General features: G+C 37.8%; 1 protein-coding gene across 1 annotated transcript in view; it reads right to left on the bottom strand.

Annotated features, from left to right (window-relative positions):
* Positions 1–14: 14 nt before the first annotated feature.
* LOC107549740 (prostaglandin F2 receptor negative regulator-like) overlaps positions 15–21,082 on the bottom strand; it is a 23,646-nt gene continuing 2,578 nt past the window's right edge. Inside the window, exons 2-7 of the mRNA XM_016230918.1 lie at positions 20,133–20,549; positions 11,540–11,962; positions 9,605–10,009; positions 7,874–7,981; positions 871–1,170; positions 15–418 (exon numbers count right to left, since the gene is read on the bottom strand). Of these exons, the coding sequence (XP_016086404.1) occupies positions 252–418; positions 871–1,170; positions 7,874–7,981; positions 9,605–10,009; positions 11,540–11,962; positions 20,133–20,549 (1,820 nt within the window). The 3' untranslated portion in view covers positions 15–251. The remainder of the gene's footprint in view (positions 419–870; positions 1,171–7,873; positions 7,982–9,604; positions 10,010–11,539; positions 11,963–20,132; positions 20,550–21,082) is intronic.

Raw genomic sequence — 21,082 nt, 5'->3', positions numbered from 1 at the left:
GGGTGGGGGGGGGGGGGGGAACATTGGATGGGGCTGTCAGTGCTCTATTCCTGAGAGTAATAAGTGTATTGCTCCCAAGCAGGAATATGGAGCAGTCAGCTAGAGTGGCTCAATCCTCAGAGTGCATATAAACAGGTTCTCCATCTCTCGTTAAGCAATGTGCATATCCACATTCTGTCCTAAAGCATAATACATCAAGTCATGTTGAAGTGGTTTTGGGCAGGATCACAGTGGTGCAAAGGGGGACTGGTTTAATCCATCTCCAGGTCCATAAGCTTGTTACGGGGACGGGGCGTGTGCATGGGGTTCCTGGAGAAACAGCAGTGGGCGACAGCAAGACCCAGCAGCACTGAGAGAAGACCAGCGATCACAGCAGCAGTCAAACCGTATCCCACCGGCATCTTCAAAGATTCCCACACTGCAGAATAACAAACAGAATGATCACTGGCAATCACAAACTTTCATAACGACACCAGATATGAGAAAATATCTAATCTATGGAAGCAAAGTTTGGGAGGAGCAACTGGGGATGTTGAGTTCCCACAGTCTTTGAGAACATAAACGCTGAAGAGGCGATATGAAGTCATCAGTTCCTCACATGCAAAAGCATACAATTTTTGGGACCTTTTATTTGTTCAGGGTAGGGGTCTCCAATCCTGCAGACTTAAGTTCCAGCTCTGCTCTAACACACCTGCCTGTAATTATCAAGCAACCCTGAACACACTGTTTAGCTGGTTCAGGAGTGTTTATATGGGGTTGGAGCTGAAATTTGCAGGACAGTTACTCTCTAGAAGCAGGGTTGGAAACTGATGTAACAAGTTTTTCCAGGCTTGCTATCTTTTTCACTATAGACATAACCAGGATTCTTACATTCTATTTTGATAAACAGAAATGATGAAGTGGAGATGAGGTCCTTCTCTTTGTTCCAGGCTCCAGTAGCGGGGGACAGGAGCCAGGGTGTGGCAGAACAGTAGTATTCTCCCACATCTCTATCCTGAATCTTGTGCAAGCTGAGGATAAACGTGTGCATGTCGGTGCGCTCCAGACTGGTGTCATTGGAGCCGGTCTTCTTTACCACTCCCCAGCGGTCCATACTGATGAGAGGTTGGACTCCATTATTTACAGCCCGGTCTGTGTTCTGGAACCAGCGCACGTTAAACGCCATATCACCTGTGGGACGGACAGAGTAAAGCTAATTATTTAAGTCAACATGGAATCAAATTGACAATTAAATCCCTTCTGTTTCACAATCTAGTGTCAAGTGTGATCAAGTGTTGCTCTACAATATATGTAACCGGATATCCTGTTTCACTCACAAATATGTCTGATTATAGAATGGGTGGTATTCTACACTGACTTTAATCATGAGAGGTAACTCCAGCATAGGTGGAGCCAATACGATTGTTCATAGGTGTTCTGTTACAACGCTCCAAACAGCCATGCTGTTGCTGCAGCTTATTCAAGCAAGTGTGTGCAATAACCACAAGGGTATTCAAGTCATGTATGGAAAGAAAACAAAACTAAACAGTGTTTTTCAAGTGGTTCAATACCATATACACTCCCTGATGATCCAGAGTGAGGCAGCAGCAGTCAAGACAGACTCAAGCAGGCCTCTACACGCTGTCCTCACTGCTATGTGTGGAATCTCAATGAAGGCCATTGGGTAATCAGAAACTGACAACCAGGAGCGCAGCTCAAACCCACCACAATTCACCACAGCATTCTGCTACTCATCAAGTAAAAACCAAGCCTATATCTCATAACAGAATCCCATGTGAACAGCAGAAAACTTAAGATTATTAAAGTGTATGGATCCTCAAATTTATTCATGAGTTTGTGACATATTAATTGTTCACAATTGTAGAATTGTTTTAGTTATATCTTGAAAATTATACACTATATATTGATATTCTCTGACAAGAGTTTTTTTTTCATAATTTCAAACAATTAAAATATAGCTATTACTGTTTTTATATATGTATATATAAACTTTTAAGTATACATACACATACCTTTTAAAAGTTTGGGGTGCTTAAGATTTTATACATGATTTGAAATTACGTGTCTTAGGCTCATCGATGCTGCATTTATTTGATCAAAAATACAGTAACAATGGTAATATTGTGAAATAACAGTTTTCTGTGTTAATATATTGTGAAATGTAATTTATTCCCGTGAAGCAAAGCTGGATTTTCAGCATCATTACTCCAGTCTTCAATGTCACATCTTTCAGAAGTAATTCTAATATGCTGATTTGGTGCTCAAATACATTTATTAAAATTATCAATGTTATAAACAGTTTTCTTTTTTTATAAACTGTCTTTACTGTCACTTTTGGTCAGGTAATAATAAAAGTAATAATTAATATCTTAACCCCAAAGTCTATGCGTGTATATATACATACACACAAGAATGTTGAGATATAACTTTTATCGTGTATATCGCCTGCTCTCTATTATACAGTAATCAATTACCTTACAAATAGATCTCCAAATTAGATTTAAGATCCACTCCAACTGAAATGACGCTAGATGGGAAATTAAGGAAAGGCTTTGACACCGTGGCCCTGATCAGCTTTACATACATATATTTTTTCACCAGAGGAATGACAGCCCCTGACTAGCACTTACTTCCGGGCCCAAGGGTGGATGAACGGCACTCATAAAGGCTGGGTTGATTGTTCCTCACATTTGCTGGATGGTTGTGTCTTTTCTACATTTAAGCTGTCTGTAGTGACTAATGACTGTACTGCCTCAAGATGACATCAAGACAACATGAACTATGAGAGAGAAATGCATCAAAGCCTAATAAAGGGGTCCTCAAACAATCCAATTGTACGTTTTAACCAATTACAGTAGTATTCTCCCACATCTCTATCCTGAATCTTGTGTAAGCTCAGGACAAACGTGTGTTGGTCGGTGCGCTCCAGACAGGTGTCATTGGAGCCGGTCTTCTTAACCACTCCCCAGCGGTCTATACTGATGAGAGGTTGGACTCCGTTATCTACAGCCCAGTCTGTGTTCTGGAACCAGTGTACATCAAATGTCATATCACCTGTGGAACGGATAGAGTAAAACTAATTATTTAAGCCAGCATGGAATCAAAATTGACATTTAAACATCTTCTGTTTCACAATCTAGCGTCAAGTGTGATCAAGTGTTGCTCTACAATATTTGTAACTGAATATCCTGTTTCACTCACAAACATGTCTGATTATAGAAGGTAAATGGGTGGGATTCTATACTGACTTTAATCATGAGAGGTAGTTTCACGTGAATGCCAAGGTGGAGTCAATACGATTGTTCATAGGCGTTCTGTTGCAACACTCCAAACAGCCGTGCTGTTGCTGCGGCTTATTCAAGCAAGTGTGTGCCATAACCACAAGGGTATTCAAGTAGTGTATGGAAAGAAAACAAAGCTAAACAGTGTCTTTCAAGTGGTTCAATGCCATATACACTCCCTGATGATCCAGAGTGAGGCAGCAGCAGTCAGACAGACTCAAGCAGGCCTCTACATGCGGTCCTCACTGCTATGTGTGGAATCTCAATGAAGGCCATTGGGTAATCAGAAACTGACAACCAGGAGCGCAGCTCAAACCCACCACAATTCACCACAGCATTCTGCTACTCATCAAGTAAAAACCAAGCCTATATCTCATAACAGAATCCCATGTGAACAGCAGAAAACTTAAGATTATTAAAGTGTATGGATCCTCAAATTTATTCATGAGTTTGTGACATATTAATTGTTCACAATTGTAGAATTGTTTTAGTTATATCTTGAAAATTATACACTATATATTGATATTCTCTGACAAGAGTTTTTTTTTCATAATTTCAAACAATTAAAATATAGCTATTACTGTTTTTATATATGTATATATAAACTTTTAAGTATACATACACATACCTTTTAAAAGTTTGGGGTGCTTAAGATTTTATACATGATTTGAAATTACGTGTCTTAGGCTCATCGATGCTGCATTTATTTGATCAAAAATACAGTAACAATGGTAATATTGTGAAATAACAGTTTTCTGTGTTAATATATTGTGAAATGTAATTTATTCCCGTGAAGCAAAGCTGGATTTTCAGCATCATTACTCCAGTCTTCAATGTCACATCTTTCAGAAGTAATTCTAATATGCTGATTTGGTGCTCAAATACATTTATTAAAATTATCAATGTTATAAACAGTTTTCTTTTTTTATAAACTGTCTTTACTGTCACTTTTGGTCAGGTAATAATAAAAGTAATAATTAATATCTTAACCCCAAAGTCTATGCGTGTATGTATACATACACACAAGAATGTTGAGATATAACTTTTATCGTGTATATCGCCTGCTCTCTATTATACAGTAATCAATTACCTTACAAATAGATCTCCAAATTAGATTTAAGATCCACTCCAACTGAAATGACGCTAGATGGGAAATTAAGGAAAGGCTTTGACACCGTGGCCCTGATCAGCTTTACATACATATATTTTTTCACCAGAGGAATGACAGCCCCTGACTAGCACTTACTTCCGGGCCCAAGGGTGGATGAACGGCACTCATAAAAGCTGGGTTGATTGTTCCTCACATTTGCTGGATGGTTGTGTCTTTTCTACATTTAAGCTGTCTGTAGTGACTAATGACTGAACTGTACTGCCTCAAGATGACATCAAGACAACATGAACTATGAGAGAGAAATGCATCAAAGCCTAATAAAGGGGTCCTCAAACAATCCAATTGTACGTTTTAACCAATTAGGGGACAGTGAATTAAAAGCCTTGATATGATAGTCATGATGTTTGATGCTGAAGTGCTATAGCAAACAACCACAGCTATGTGTTAGACCAGCTTCACAGGCGTTTTCTATGAACCTGAGATCAAATGGAGCCTAAGGGAGCAACACTGCCCTTATTCTCAACCACTGTGAACAACAACTAGGCCAAAATTAGCCGGAAAACAAGGAAATGTTCTTTCTGCTTTAATCGAGCCCAGAATAAAAGAAGAAACCCACTCAGAACTCATGAGTAACTCTGACTGTACTCATGGGTACTTTCATCTTCCGGCCTTCCGCTACCTTTCAGCTGAAGCACATGTTCTTGGCTGCATTACCTGAGTACATTAGTCAGCCTGTGTGCAAGAACAAGCAATGTAGACATTAAGATTTATGAATTTAATTAAAAATTAAACATTGTACTGCGATTTCACAATACAATGCTGTAGAGGAACAGTTCACCCAAATGTAGGTGAACATCTCATTCCCAACTCATATTCTACTTTCTTTCTTTTTTTTTCAGTGGAACACAAATGTAATTCTTTGCACAGCTCATGGTAGATAATTCACCCAAAAATGAATATTCTGGCATCATTTACTCACTGTTGTTCCAAAACTGTACATCTTTATTTCTTCTGTGGAACATAAAGGATGATAAACATTGTTCAATGTTCCATTGACAATAGAAGTCAATGGGCTTGTTTGCTTCCCAATGGTTTGGAACAACATGAGCGTGGTAGACATTAAGATTTATGAATTTAATTAAAAATTAAACATTGTACTGCGATTTCACAATACAATGCTGTAGAGGAACAGTTCACCCAAATGTAGGTGAACATCTCATTCCCAACTCATATTCTACTTTCTTTCTTTTTTTTTCAGTGGAACACAAATGTAATTCTTTGCACAGCTCATGGTAGATAATTCACCCAAAAATGAATATTCTGGCATCATTTACTCACTGTTGTTCCAAAACTGTACATCTTTATTTCTTCTGTGGAACAAAGGATGATAAACATTGTTCAATGTTCCATTGACAATAGAAGTCAATGGGCTTGTTTGCTTCCCAATGGTTTGGAACAACATGAGCGTGAGTAAATGATGATAGAATTTTCATTTATGGGTGGACTATCTCTTCTATTTGCTTTTTGTTTCTCAATCAAAACGTATTGTGTGACCTTAGAAGCTTTGGAATACAGTGAATGAGTTGTGTGGAAAATATGACATCAAACAGCATTAGAAAGACATGGGGGTGAGTAAATGATGACTGAATTTTCATTCTTAGGTTAACTACGCTTTTAATGGACAAATCCTCAGAGACATACTGCACAGTCTACTGCCTCTTGACTCCCTGAGGATTACACTTAAAGAAACACAATAGAAACACACACCTCTCTTCCTTCAGGGTGATAATCTTTTAAAAACCTGACAATAAAACCAGCACAAAAACATCTCTCGTTTCTCTATAGTGTATATTGAAAAGAGAAGTTTGAACATTGTGCTGACATGTATCTATGACTACAGCATGTGTGTGCCTGTCTGTGGCTACAGACTGATGAGGAAGGAACGTTGTACGTGTTATTTTGAGTATTACCAAACATTCAACCACAAGAGTGCAACAATTCTGACTGATACGATCACAGCAGGCTAAGCAGGCTGCCTGCAGCTCTGTATCACTTGATCACTAAAAAACTAAGCATCCAACCATTCACATCTAATACAGCTCATTGCATTCCCTGTAGGAAACAGCTGTGCTTGAAAGGCAGCAAAATTACAGTTTTAGGTTTTACACCACGTCTAAACCATTTGTGACATGACAATATTCCACAGACGAGCAATTAGTCTGCCCACACCAAATCATATTTTAAAATCCATTGTGCAGATTTTCACCAAAAATGTGTGCAAAAAGTATGCTTGCTCTGTTGACTATGACTGTTTCAAATGTAATGTTAATGCACTTTTATAAGATTGCTAAATGCTCTTTATAAAGACAATTCAATTTCCTACCTCACATAACTGTGCATAGAGTATTAATGATGAGTAACTATCAAGCAACAGGAACACAAGGAAAAGACGCTTTGTCACTCCAATGCAGGATGTGACTCAGGGGGTAAAGTTCAGGTGATAATTTACAACTGGCTCCGATTAGTTTATAATACCAACTGTGATTAACTGCAAAAACACACCCACAAAGCATGAACAACAGCATGTGACTTTGAAGAAAAAAGGAGACTGATAAAGAAAGGGGGGTATTAGGTGCCGATAAACAAACTGAACGTAGATGCCTTAATTAAGAAGTTAAACATGGATATTGATATTAATACATGCCATCCAGAGAGCTTACAAGGTCAGAATGGATTAAGGCAAAAAACAGAGCAGAAATAAATAGACACTAAAATAACTGGTGAGAAGCTAAAGTGTTTTACAAAAAAACCTTTAAATAATTAAAATACCTAAGAAAGCACTTGGTTACTTCTGAGATTCTGTTCCTTTTATAAATCAAAGCTAGTAGTAGAATGTGACATAAAATGAACTGGGAGATATAAGTTCACTGGGGATGTATCTCAAACAATCTGTCAGGAACACGTCAAATTTTTCCCCGAAAATATATTTCTGTACAGTAAAATCTAATTCTCATTACTTCAATGTGTCTAAAAATAAAGATACAGTGATCCTAAAAAAGTATTTTGACATAAACTCAAACAATCTGTCAGGAACACGTCAAATTTTTCCCCGAAAATATATTTCTGTACAGTAAAATCTAATTCTCATTACTTCAGTGACAAATGATACAGTGATCCTAAAAAAGTATTTAGACATAAATCACAATTAAAATGAATGAATTGCATTAGATATTAAAACACCAACTAAATCCTATTTGATATATAACAAAAACAAGCAGAAGGTTTTACAAAAAGAAGTTTGAAAGGTTTGAAATTAGAAGAGAGAAAAACTCCAGTGGCATTTATTTAAATGACATTTAGCTTGATCTTTTTTTGTTTTTTTTATGCTAAGAAATTAGTTTATCTTAAACTTTCTAAAAACTGTATATTATATAAATTGTATTTATACAAAATATATAGACATTACACAAACAGTACTTGCCAGTGTTAGGAGAAGCATCCAGGACGGATATGACGCACTTCATTTGGACTGTGTCCCCCGGTAACACATTGTTTGCTTCTGAATGAATGGATATGTTGAATACTGGACCTGCGTGAGAAACAAATATTTACGGTTTTAAAAGTCTACCTAGATTTCAGAGTCTTTAACTGGATGTTCATATTTGAGAGAGAGAGAAAGAGAGAGAGAGAGAGAGACAGAGAGAGAGAGCGAGCGAGAGGGTCTCCCAAATCCTATTGGTCTGCCTCGCTATCTACTGCCTAAATAGGCAAGTGTCTTTTAAGGCAGCACCTGAGAGAGAGAGAGTGCGAGAGAACGAGAGAGAGAGAGAGAGCGAGAGAGAGAGAGAGAGAGAGCGAGAGGGGCTCCCAAATCCTATTGGTCTGCCTCGCTATCTACTGCCTAAATAGGCAAGTGTCTTTTAAGGCAGCACCCTAATGGAAACTAAACCTCAAAAGTGACTGATTTGTAAAACTCTACATAGTGAACAACTCTATGTGCTACAAAAGAGAGATCTGCCTCTTGAATTGATTTCAAAAGTTTGCCGTTAGCATGTTGCTAAGCAAATGATGCAATATTGCACACAAAAATATGCAGCACACACAAATGTTGGGTACAATGGTCAATTTTAAAGGGGTCATATGATGCGATTTCAAGTTTTCCTTTCTCTTTGGAGTGTTACAAGCTGTAGAGGGCCTACAATAATGTACAGTATTTGAAAAATAATGTGTTTTTTGAACATTAAAGCATGTCAACATATTCTGTTACACCAAATACACAAAATAATGATCTTTAAAAAAAGCATCAAATGACCCCTTTAATTATTCTGAACTAATATTATAGATACATAACCATGAATACATATCAACAAATTATTTTTTTTAAGCTTTTGCTTGACTTGAAAAAGGCGTTTGCTAACAAGTGGCTAAATGGGACTAAAGGTTGTTGGGGACATTAAAAATAATTTTGCCGAACAGGTAAACATTTACTCACTAGTCCACAACCTTATTGTGTTTATGATCGTGCTTTTGCAAACTATTCTACATCAAACTTTCAGGGAAATTACTTTAAAAAAAAAGACTAAAAGAGTTGTGGGAAGCTTAGTGATTGTGACACTGAAGTCATGAGATCGTGGTGTAGTTCGTTTAAAGCCTACAATTAGCTTTTTACTTCTGGTGATTGTATTCCAGCTTCAAAATTCATAAAAGTTCAGTTCTGAACATTATCACGATGAACAAAGCATTTAAGAATCATAAACTTTTGCTGATCACAAAGCTTATGCTCCACAATAATCCAAAAGTCAATAGAAAACTGGAACCAAGGTGATGTGAACTTCTGGGTTGGCCTATAAAAATACGTCATCACTCCAGCACTCTACATATATTTCACGCATTTTGTCTGCTACCTGGGATTTATCATGTGAATTTGGCCTTAATTTAGCTTTTGGAACCAGCTTTCAGATCAGGAGCCTGTCTATGATGTTTTAAAAAGCTGCCTATGAACGAGAGAGAGTGACAGTGTCTCTGTAGGCAGCAGGAATCTGCCCTGAGGGAAAGACTATAGAGGTCTAGTCATCCAGAATCAGACAGAACGAAGGGACTACAGAATTAGAGTGTGTGAGAGGGTAACATGACCTCAGCTGTAAACATACCTACAGGCAATTCAGCATCATCCTTTTGAGTATTATGAGTCGTGTAGTTAGCATGATAATACCTGTGTGTACAAAGTCGATCTGAATCTTGTTGGACTCCGTACTGATGGCTTTGATCCAGTCTTGGGTCTGATCCCGTGTCCAGGCCGTGACGTCGCAATAATAGAACCCCCGATCTGTGACCTGGGCCCCATACAAACGGAAGCGGTACTCGAGTTGCCCGGTCTTCTCCAGAACCACGCTGTCAATGCGGCTCGGCTCGCTCCACTCCTCTAGCTGCAAGACTGAGTCTTGGCTAAGAGACAACACTTTGCGGGACTTGCCTCCCAAGATCTCCTCAAAGCGAATGAGCACAGAGTAGCCGGGATTCTTCAGGTTCTGACCAGTCAGCTGACAGCTCATCTCAAATGTGGATCCACCAGTCGAGGCTTCTCTCACACGATGGGCTGCTACTCGCAAAACTGGTACTAAAAAGATCACATAAATACTCATTAAACTATTGCAAAATACAGTTTGAGAACAATCAACTTTCGTCACAGAGTTTTACCTATGAAATATAATTTTGAGTGACTTTTAATATATTTATATCGGTTATCGGCTTGCAAAAATAAAGAGTAATCGGTTATCGGTATCGGCCAAAATTTTCATATGCATCCCTAATATTTATAGTTTCCAGGAGCTGCACAAATCATTTCTTTTTCCTATTTCACATGCACACATCAGTATCTGCTTAAGACCTCATATTTGGAGGCTCTGTAGTCAACTTTGAAAGAGATCTCTTGGATTTATTTGATGGAGATTTATTGGAAATCCCTCAAAAATGTATGAGGCTTCATCTGAACATCATCTGATCATATTTTGGTAAAGAATTGACCATTTTTAGGAGCAGCATCAAAACAATTATAGTAAATTAAGTTTCTAGATAACACTTCAGGGGTAATAAGCTGTTGGTAAAGTGACCAAAAAAAAGAGACCAAAATTGCCATCAGGAATGTTTAGACACTCCTCAATTAGTGTGCCAAATTTCAAATTTTTTCCATACAGTTCTTCCCTTCCAGAAATGGAAAACGAAGAACACTAACAGATTTAAAAGATGCCGTCACTCCTTATTAGGTGCTTGCCACCATGTACATTTTGTCAGTATCAGATATAGCTTCAGAACACAGCCTAAGTGAAATCAAGGGTGCAATGGAGAGTGTCCAGACCAAGACAGAGCGGCCATTGTGTGCTAAATATGCCTTCACAGAGAAGACGCCATCACAAACACAATTAAAGCCATTTACTCTAATTCCTTATTGAAAGCTGAAAAATGAGAGACATTGGAGACTTTCAAACATCAAGCTTTGATGCATGCTTTTTAAAACAGTGCGCTTAGTGATACAACTGTCACAGTTGCTGGGAGCACTTAGCTCATGGGGTAAAAATGAAATATCAGAAGAGTGACCGCAAATACTAAAAACAGTCTGGGGACAGTTAAGTAAAAGCCCGAAACATACTATTCAAAAATTTAAGAGGGCAAACTATTTTAGCTAGCTACACAAACTGTGTGGTTGATTTCGGAATGCAACACAAAATACGAGTTGCATTGCTGCAATGAGCAGACATTAGCATCAGCAGTCTTCTGTGTCCAATTTTCTCCTTGAGAGCAATTACGGTCAAGGTAGAGCAACCGTTTGAAGAGAATCTTGCGGATCCTTGCTAATTGAATAATAAAACATCTGATTTGAAGGAACAGGCATTTAAAGTAACTCTATCTCCTAGTTGTGTAAGCATAAAGAGCAGTAATGCAGTTCAAGAACATACATACTCTTAATAGGACCAAACACTTCAAAATGTGTTGGCCAAGCAGTCAGGTTTGCATACTCGCTTAAAGTATGCTTCTGGCTAAAGACTTCAGCAACATGTTGAAAGTGTTTCATGGCCAAATTTACCAAATTATATCTTACAGACCTAAAGGGAAGCTTCAGAAAGAAAAAGGCCCAAAATTTAGTGCTTACTCTTTGGTGTCCACTGAACAGTGACAGGCGCTGACTGGACCTCCTTTGCTTTTTCCCATCCACTTTGCGAAGCAGGCTTCCATGCTGTTACTGCACAGGAATAAGAGCCCATGTCTGCATCTCGAGTCTGAAGCATTCGCAGGACGAAGATGTTAGACTCTCTCCTGGTCACTGCTATGTCCCCACTGTCCAGCCTCTGCTGGTACTCACTGCTTGCAATAAGAGCTCCTTGCTCATTCACAGAGGCTATAGTGATTTTCTTCTGAGATACATCTCCAGGTGTGTTTGTAGAGTAAGACCAGGTCACGCCCAGGCGGCCATCTTGGAGGTGGAGGAGGTTGAGCACCTCACAGCGCAGTTCAGTGGGCTCGCTAGTGGACTGAGGGTTCAGAGAGGCTGTAAGGGTCACCTTGAATTGCAGCTCTGTGAGAGAGGAAGGGAACAAAGACTTAACATTTGCCTACACCTTTTCAGATGCATTTCCCACCCCATTGGTCAGCCAAACAGATAGTCCCACCTCAAACCCATACCACTGTTCAACATTCAAAGCAATGTTTTAATGACACCACATAATCACAGCATTTACACTTCATTACAGTAGTTCCTGCATTCTGTGTTGATATATTGAGATATACAGCATTTCAACAGAAAAAAAGTCCATCACCATCACATTAGACTAATTTCACAAACTTGTCTTGCAACTCCACAAGACACATTTTAATAGAGTCTCTGATTTAAACTTCAGTGCCAAAATTTGAGTTGGTATGTTAAACTAATTTAATACTGATTCTATGATTTATTTGATTCATCACTCAGTCATTACTGATGTCCCCACATTGCATTATTAGGATGCATTAAACTCATCAAAAGTGACAGAAAAAAACATATTTATTTTAAATGACTGCTGTTCTCTTCATCAAAGAGTAATAAAATGTATCACGGTTTCCCCAAAAATCCAGCACAACTGTTTTCAACATTGATGATAATAAAAAAAAAATATCTGCTTTTTTTCTGAAGGATCATGTGACACTGAAGACTGGAGTAATGGCTGCTGAAAATTAAGCTTTGCCATCAGAGGAATAAATTACATTTTAAAATATATTAAAAGAAAGCAATATCACTGTTTTTACTGTAATATTGTTTTTAATATAATTTTCTCTTCATCAAAGAGTAATAAAATGTATCACGGTTTCCCCAAAAATCCAGCACAACTGTTTTCAACATTGATGATAATAAAAAAAAAATATCTGCTTTTTTTCTGAAGGATCATGTGACACTGAAGACTGGAGTAATGGCTGCTGAAAATTAAGCTTTGCCATCAGAGGAATAAATTACACTTTAAAATATATTAAAAGAAAGCAATATCACGGTTTTTATTGTAATATTGTTTTTAATATAATACTTTTTTTTGATTAAGTAAATAATATAGCCTTGGCGAGCATAAAAGACTTAGAAAAAACGCATCAAAAACACACACAAAAACTTTTGAACAATAGTGTATGCATGTAATTGATGGATTGTTATATTTGTGTGTACATCTAAGTGATAATGATTAAATATAATTAATTTAGAGAAAATAAATATTTTGGGAAAACGTGTTGATTTTTAACTAAATTGTTTTATTTCTTGTTTAATGTGTTTTACTTCATGCATGAAACTTTCTGAATCTTGGCTCCAAATGACTGTTTTCTCTGCCTAAAAATAATCGCCCCTTCGAAGCCATTTCAGATCAAAAAACAAATATCAGAAGAATGAAAAACACTGAGATACAGTTGTTTCAGGTATATCATGCAGTCGTAGTGTCTGCAGAGGTATGGTAGCCGACCTAGTTTTGTAGTTTGTCTCTGGGTAGGAAGGGAAGGGCAAGGGTGCACATTCTCTCAATTTTCAGCTGTCATTGTTCAGGCTATGGTAAGCTCACACACACACAGGTCTGGCTTTGTGTATTCGACACCAGGCCAGCTCACTCACTGCCACTGCAGTCACACATTGTGCCCAGCTGTTGTGTACTTTGAGAAAAGACAACCTGCTTGAATGGTAAGAAAACACTGCTTTAGTTCTCTATTGTACTGTACTCCTAATGACAAAGAACCTGCAGTGATCAAATTAGTCATTGCAGATGATTAACCAGTTCCTCTACTCCATATCTAAATTGACTCATATCACACTATATAACATGCATGCACTTCCTCTAGCACTGCTGTGTCCTCAAACACAGACAGAAACATTTTACACAGACACATCTCACAAAACAACTGTCACTGGGATATAAAAGTGGAAAAAAAGCTTTAACAAAGAGGTCTAAGCCTTGTGCACATTGCATTTAGCAGCATCATGTAGCATAGCTTTGAATATCCTGCTACATGGAAACTCCCCAAGCTTAATTCACAGTGCAATTAGAATATGCAAAACACCGATTAACATTTAACGTTGAGGGAGAAGACTTCAAAAATAAAGCAGCATGTTGCACAGAAATCCTTGACACGATTCTATCACCAGCGGCAAACATGGGAAGAAAAATGAAAGAAAGAAAGAAAGGCAGCAAGGAGTGTGCTGGTGCTCTGCAACTGAACAGAGGCAGAACTCTTAGATTAACAGTTGTAATGTTTCAAAATGAGCCATCAGAATGAGAGACAGAGGAATGCCTCAGAAATGAGGCCTCAAGAGAGGAACTGGAAAGGAGGACTTTGCTACTGGCACTTTAAAGAAGCACATTCTCTTATAACAAAGCCAAATTAACCCTCTCAGATATGTTCTTTCCCCAATTACAGTCCATTCATACAAAACATTATATCACAGAATAAGACATTTCACGTCACTGTAATGTCTATAAGTAAAATGTATTAGTTATCCTTGGGTGAGACTGACATCTTGAATGTACATTAAATGTAACATTAGCAAAATTGCTGTTCATAACTATTATATGTTTTGGCGAACTGGCTAATTCGAATGAATTTGTGCGATCTCATTCATATGCTTTCACACTAGTCACATCAATAACTCATATGAAAACGTCAACTGTGAAAATTGTTGTTTACCCGTGAGACTGGGTTGTATGTTTTCAGTAATGACTCATTATTAATAATGAATTATCAGTCTATCAATTCATTATCAGTCCATCAGTCCTGACTGATGTAAAGTGACAAAATTACTGTTTCATTCATTGCTTTCATCTGCAATCCCTGAAAAATGTTGAGACCGGATAAATGAAAAGACATTTTGAAGCTTAGGAAAAAACAATTTGTAATAAAAAATATATATATATATATATATATATTTCCTGGAGTGTGACACCTCCACAAAACTGAAAGCATGTACAAAAGCAGATACAGGAGTAGAACTTTCTTAAGCTGAAGACACACCTCTTCTGCAAGCACTTAACTAATCCACAACCATAAACAAAGATACTTACTTCAACGGTATACCTTAAAAGTATACTTATCAATTTATATCTGCTCTAGCTTGTAATGTTTACTAGCTTATACTGCAGATATTGTTGGCTCTTTGCGCTGTTCCTCATTTGTAAGTCGCTTTGGATAAAAGTGTCTGCTAAAAGAATGATTGTAAATGGACCTGTTGGAAACAAAATAACTTATCAAAATAACTTTGAAACATCCTCCAGTGTGACATGCAAAACTAATCACATAACATGCCATTTTCATGACCTCATGTTGTACTTTTGTAGATTTGAAAATTTGTCACAACACAAGACCATTTAAAATGATAGAAAACAAACAGTTTGTCAGCTGCCTATACTGCCCAGCCCTACTTTTCATATGTAAAACCAAAAATGTCTTTTTCTCCTGCGATCATATGAAACTGCAAAGCCTGAGAAACTGAGTCTCCTTTCCCTTACATGAGTTGAGCTACTGTAACTGTCAAGCACACCAGGAAAAGAACTGGATCAATCATTTATAGACAAACAACAGGTTAGAGATTACCCACCTCCGCTGAAACCACAGTGAACTATGCACAGACACACAGAGTTAATTTACTCCTACACTGGACTGAACAAAAAGAAAATGGATTCAATGGAGGAGTCTTTAAAGGGGTCATATGATGCAATTTCAATTTTTGCTTTCTCTTTGGAGTGTTACAAGCTGTTCGTGAATAGATAAGATCTCTAAAGTTGCAAAGACTAAAGTCTCAAACCCAAAGAGATATTATTTATAAAAGTTAAGACTGGTCCACGCCCTCCTAAAACGCCTCGTTTAAACACGCCCCCACATGTCTACGTCACGATGTGGGAAGATTTGTATAACACCGCCCAAATGTTCACGCAAAGAAAGAAGGCGTAACTTTATTGTTGCTGCCACCGCCGACGCCATGTTGTGAAGACGCTGTGTGTTTCGAACATACTTTGTTTGGTCTTCCAAAAGAGGACACAACTAGAAATCAGTGGTTAAGTTGTATTTACAACACTGTTCCAGAACAGTTCAAACCAAATATTCAGATGTGTGCAGCAGGGCTGGGCGGTATATCGAGTTTGTACGATATATCAATATTTTCTTTATAAGCGATTTGATATGAGGCAATACTGTTTATATAGATATACAGTAGTTTGATACGAGCGCATCTGAAAATATAGCGGAGGACACGGACTGAGCTGCTGCGGAGAAAGTGCATAATCCAGTTTGTTCTAAACATGTGACAAACTTCATATTAAAGACTTTAAAAACTGGTAATACATCGTTTATAGTTTCGTTTCGGATATAAGTTTAAGCGGCTCGGCCCGTCATATGCTCGGACAGAAAGATTGCGTGTGCCGCTGACAGAGACACTAGGCTACTCGCGCTGTTTAATGTGTTTGAGATGTGCTGTCTTCCTGAAGGCATAACTTACATTTCACAGGTGTATTCTCCATTTGTAAATGTTAGAAAGCCATGGAAAAATTTCCATTTTTCTGAGAGAAGTGCATGAGCCTTCTGCTTTGGGATTCTCCACTAAACTTCTCCACTAGACTTGAGTGAACGAGCGCGCCAAACCTACAAGTAAGTCTATTTTTATGATAGTACTGACTGTAAAGTGATATTAATTTTTGCCCATATCGCCCAGCCCTAGTGTGCAGCGTATAAAGTATGGAGGACTGTTTCCTGATCCTGGTAGAGTAGACTACAATCGTGTGCCGCTGACAGAGACACTAGGCTACTCGCGCTGTTTAATGTGTTTGAGATGTGCTGTCTTCCTGAAGGCATAACTTACATTTCACAGGTGTATTCTCCATTTGTAAATGTTAGAAAGCCATGGAAAAATTTATATTTTTCTGAGAGAAGTGCATGAGCCTTCTGCTTTGGGATTCTCCGCTAAACTTCTCCACTAGACTTGAGTGAACGAGCGCGCCAAACCTACAAGTAAGTCTATTTTTATGATAGTACTGACTGTAAAGTGATATTAATTTTTGCCCATATCGCCCAGCCCTAGTGTGCAGCGTATGAAGTATGGAGGACTGTTTCCTGATCCTGGTAGAGTAGACTACAATGCCGGCTGTTCTGACTCACAGACTGTAAGTATGTTTTCATATTTAAATAATTTGCCACTGATGATTCAAAGGTGAGTTCTGAGCAGTGTAGAGTAGCGCTTGTTGTTTGTCTTTCTCCGATCACAAATGCAGACATGGTTTTATGTAAAAAGACAGTATAAGTCATTATAATCCGTAATTATGTCCCCACTGGATGCAACAAATGCCTCGTTTATACTGGGTTTTATTGGTGTTGTCTCATCGCGCCGGGACACGGCATCACAGTATGGTAGGTTCATAACATTTCCGTCACACGCTTGAGGTATTCGGCCAATCACAACACACTGGATAGCTGGCCAATCAGAGCACACCTCGCTTTTCAGACCGATGAGCTTTGTAAAAATCGACGCGTTTCAGAAAGATGGGGCATAGAGGAGAAACAATAATGTACAGTATGTGGAAAATAATGTGTTTTTTGAACCTTAAACCGCATAAACACATTTCATTACACCAAATACACAAAATAATGTTCTTTTTAGCAACATCATATGACCCCTTTAAATAAAGTCATTAAACTGGTTTTCATATTATAACTTACTAAAACACTCTGTCACCAAAGATCTGCTTTCCATTTATGAAGGGTGAAATGTAGTGCACTCAGATAGGGCAGCCAGTGACTCTGTTTGCTTGGTAAACTTCAAACATCCCTCACACATTGCAGTCTGGAGGCCGGTAAGAGGGTCAGAGATAACATCAGACCCAACGGCAAACGAAACTGACTCAATTACTCACAAACACACCGCTGTTAAAACTTTGTCCAGGGGTACTTTTGACAGCAGGCATCTAGTATTTTTTACATGGTTTAAAGGTGAAGTAAGGAAGGGCAGGGTAGAGTACTCTGTGAGAGAAAGTATGTTTGCACGTCTGAAAGTGTTTGGGACTTTCTGTTCCCTGAGGGAATTTCTGGTCTTGTGAGTATGAGATAGAAACCAAAACAAGTGAATACCTATGCCAGCAACTGTCATGCAACGTATCTCTCAGTTTTCCATGCATGTTGTGTTGTCAGTAAACTATATCTAGCAAAATCTAAGATGGTGTGATCTGCACACCAGAAGGAATGTGGCCATCCACATGTTATCTTGACAGCAAACGGGAGGACGGGGTGAAATAAATCAGAGAAGAATGACGGATACAGACCAAAACGATCACATTTATCGTATATAGTATGAACTCAGAAGACTCAGAAGGGCACAAGTCTGGATTATGGACTGCTTTTAACGATACTTTTATGGTACGCTTTGTCCTTTTGTAGATATACATTGAGCATCCTTAGACATTCCGACTTTGAATAGAATCAGTCATTGCCAATACTTGTAATCCCTCAGGGCCTCTTTACAACTTCAAGTCAAGCTGAGATTAAATGAACACATTTACTGAAGTGAGAGCCACATGAAAGAACTTGGACAGGCAGGAGTGCTTTTAATAAAATACTATAAAAAGGTCACAGCTGCAGTCCAAAAATCCCTTAGAGTCTGCTATCATTGTTCATAATGCTTCATAATAACAGGGACTTAGAAAGCAGCACTGTCTCCTGTCTGGTGTCTACAGGCAATAATTTATCTTACAAATCCCAGCATAAATTAAAAAGAGTTAAATAAATGGTTTCTGTAACCCAGACAACGGTGCTCATCTCAGGCTCAGATGGCAAACCTAAAGTACGTTTACTGACTTTTTAATGCGTATTGCTCACAAAATAGACATACCAGAGTGAAAAGAATGGTTTTAATGAGAAATAAAATAATTTAAATGTACCAAGCTGATAATGAGTGAGGTTTTAGAAGTCAGACAAACTCTCTTTGTCTACACTGCAGGCGAGATTACCAAATAAAGGAAACAATATCAACTTGTAAGTAATGTATGAGCGTATAATGTCAAGTTTGATGTTGAAGGTAGAACTGAGTCTATTGAGCATGCTCAGTTTGATCACTGACTCTTAGTTCTGCAAAACCTTTTGAGTCAGAACAAATCATCTTGTTTATAACTGCCACTATGGCTATTACAGTCTTTACTTGATTTGAGGATTAATGTTTTTATATTTAATATGGAATGGATTAATGAAATGTAAAAGCTATAAAGGCTAAGCTTGAACCTCATATTGTTACTAAGCATGGCCATTGGCACACCACACATCAATTTAATGTTTTGCTTGGTCAAAACATGGGGAATTATAACTTGCTTTAGAATTAAAGTCTAAAACATCTATTTAGTGTGTTTTTTTTAAGTGTGATTAGTGTTTCTTTTGGTTAGGTGTGTTCAATTATCTAAATGTACTTAACTACCGCTAAACAATTTTGAGTTTAGTAAACTTCAGAGCCATGCAGTTGTGTAAACTTCATTATAGTTTATTCAACCCTCTATTTAACTTAATGTCTTAATATACTTGTTGAGGAAGGATAATTTAACTTAAAACTTTCAAAAATTAGTTGGCACAACTGCAACTGCTAAAGTTGAGAAAAATAAAAAAAATGCTTTCCAATTGGTTGCTTTTCGTTTTTTCTTTTTTAAAACTGTATAACACCATCATTTCTACTGGCGAACTACATTACCCATAATCCAGAAGGAAAATCAACCAATGACAGTTGCTACTGCCATTGGAATGGAAATTGTGGTAAAAGTGTTCAGCGGTGTTTGCCTACTCCCATGAAATGTTGAGAATAATGAGAGTATTCATAGACTCTCAAACTATTAAGCTTTTTGCTTTGCTTTTTTTTGCAGGAGCTTATATTATTTATTAAAAAATGGATGGAGAAAAGAGGCAAGGCCACTAACTAAAAGGGGACATCATTGTTGCGCTCTATGTTATCTTACTGGAAATGCCATCACATCTTCTTCACAGTCTCAAGTCATCAAAAATGTAGAATAATCATATCTCATAATAGTACTGCACATTATAACAGAAGGCTACCACTCAGGAGCTCAACATAATACCAGCTATTTTTTAAAGCACAACCTCATAATCATGTTGCTGGTAATGGAGAAATCAGTGTCCCTATGTTTTGTGAATCAAGAACCATAATTGTAGTCACAATCTACTTGCATAATAAGGAATTGAGGAGAGAATGTGATGTGACTCACCTGTGGGTGTAACTAAAACCTCTCCCATTTCCTCAGACTTCTCAAGAATCTTACGCCAGTTTCTTCCTTCTTCACCCTGCCTCACCCACTCTTGGGCCATACACACATACTTCCCTTGGTCTGACGGCTTTGCTCTTTTCAGGACCAATCCATAAAAACCACCTCCACGAAGGTCCAACTGAAGTCCACCATCTGTGTAACGCTGAGTGTAGTGGCGTCCTACTTTGATCTTATTATCCGGCCCAAATGTCAAGATTTCCTCCAACGGGCTGCTCCCTTTCCTGATGGACCAGGTAACGGAGAGGAAGGTGTGCTCTGCAAAGCCCCGTGTTGTGTTGCATTGGAGTTCCACTGATTCTCCCTCAGACACCGCTGACTTGGGAATGGCTGGAGCCACCTTCAGACTGTCCCCGATCACTAGACATAACAAATGACACTTTAAAGCAGGCAGGAGAGGGGCTGAAAGATTTCAAATGTGTGTGATTTCTCACAGTCTGGGTTTAGATCAGTTATACTCGACAACCGTCCGACTGCTCAAAATAAAAATAAATAACAGAAAATAACCAAAAAAATAAAAGATAATTTCATTTGTTGCCACTAGTGCTACAAAAATGACACACTTAACCTTTAAAAAGAGAGCTGGAGTCAATACAAATCCAACATTAATAGGATACGATGAAGGCATTATACTGAATACATCTGATATTAAACTAAAGTTTGGGGTAAGTTAGTTTTTTTTTAAAGAAATTAATTATTTTATTCAGCAAGGACGCATTAAATTGATAAAAAGACATTTTGTAATGTTTCAAAATATTTCTATTTCAACTAAATACTGTTATTTTGAACTTTCTATTGATAAAAAAATGCTGAAAAAAATGCATAATGTTTTTGACAAAAATATTACACAACACAACAGTTTTTAAATTTGGATACATATAATAAATGTTTCT

Source organism: Sinocyclocheilus grahami, unplaced genomic scaffold, assembly GCF_001515645.1.
Source record: "Sinocyclocheilus grahami isolate Dianchi unplaced genomic scaffold, SAMN03320097.WGS_v1.1 scaffold380.1, whole genome shotgun sequence".
Classification (NCBI taxonomy): domain Eukaryota; kingdom Metazoa; phylum Chordata; class Actinopteri; order Cypriniformes; family Cyprinidae; genus Sinocyclocheilus; species Sinocyclocheilus grahami.
Note: the sequence above shows the minus strand (reverse complement) of the source record. Positions and strands in the feature narration are given on the sequence as shown.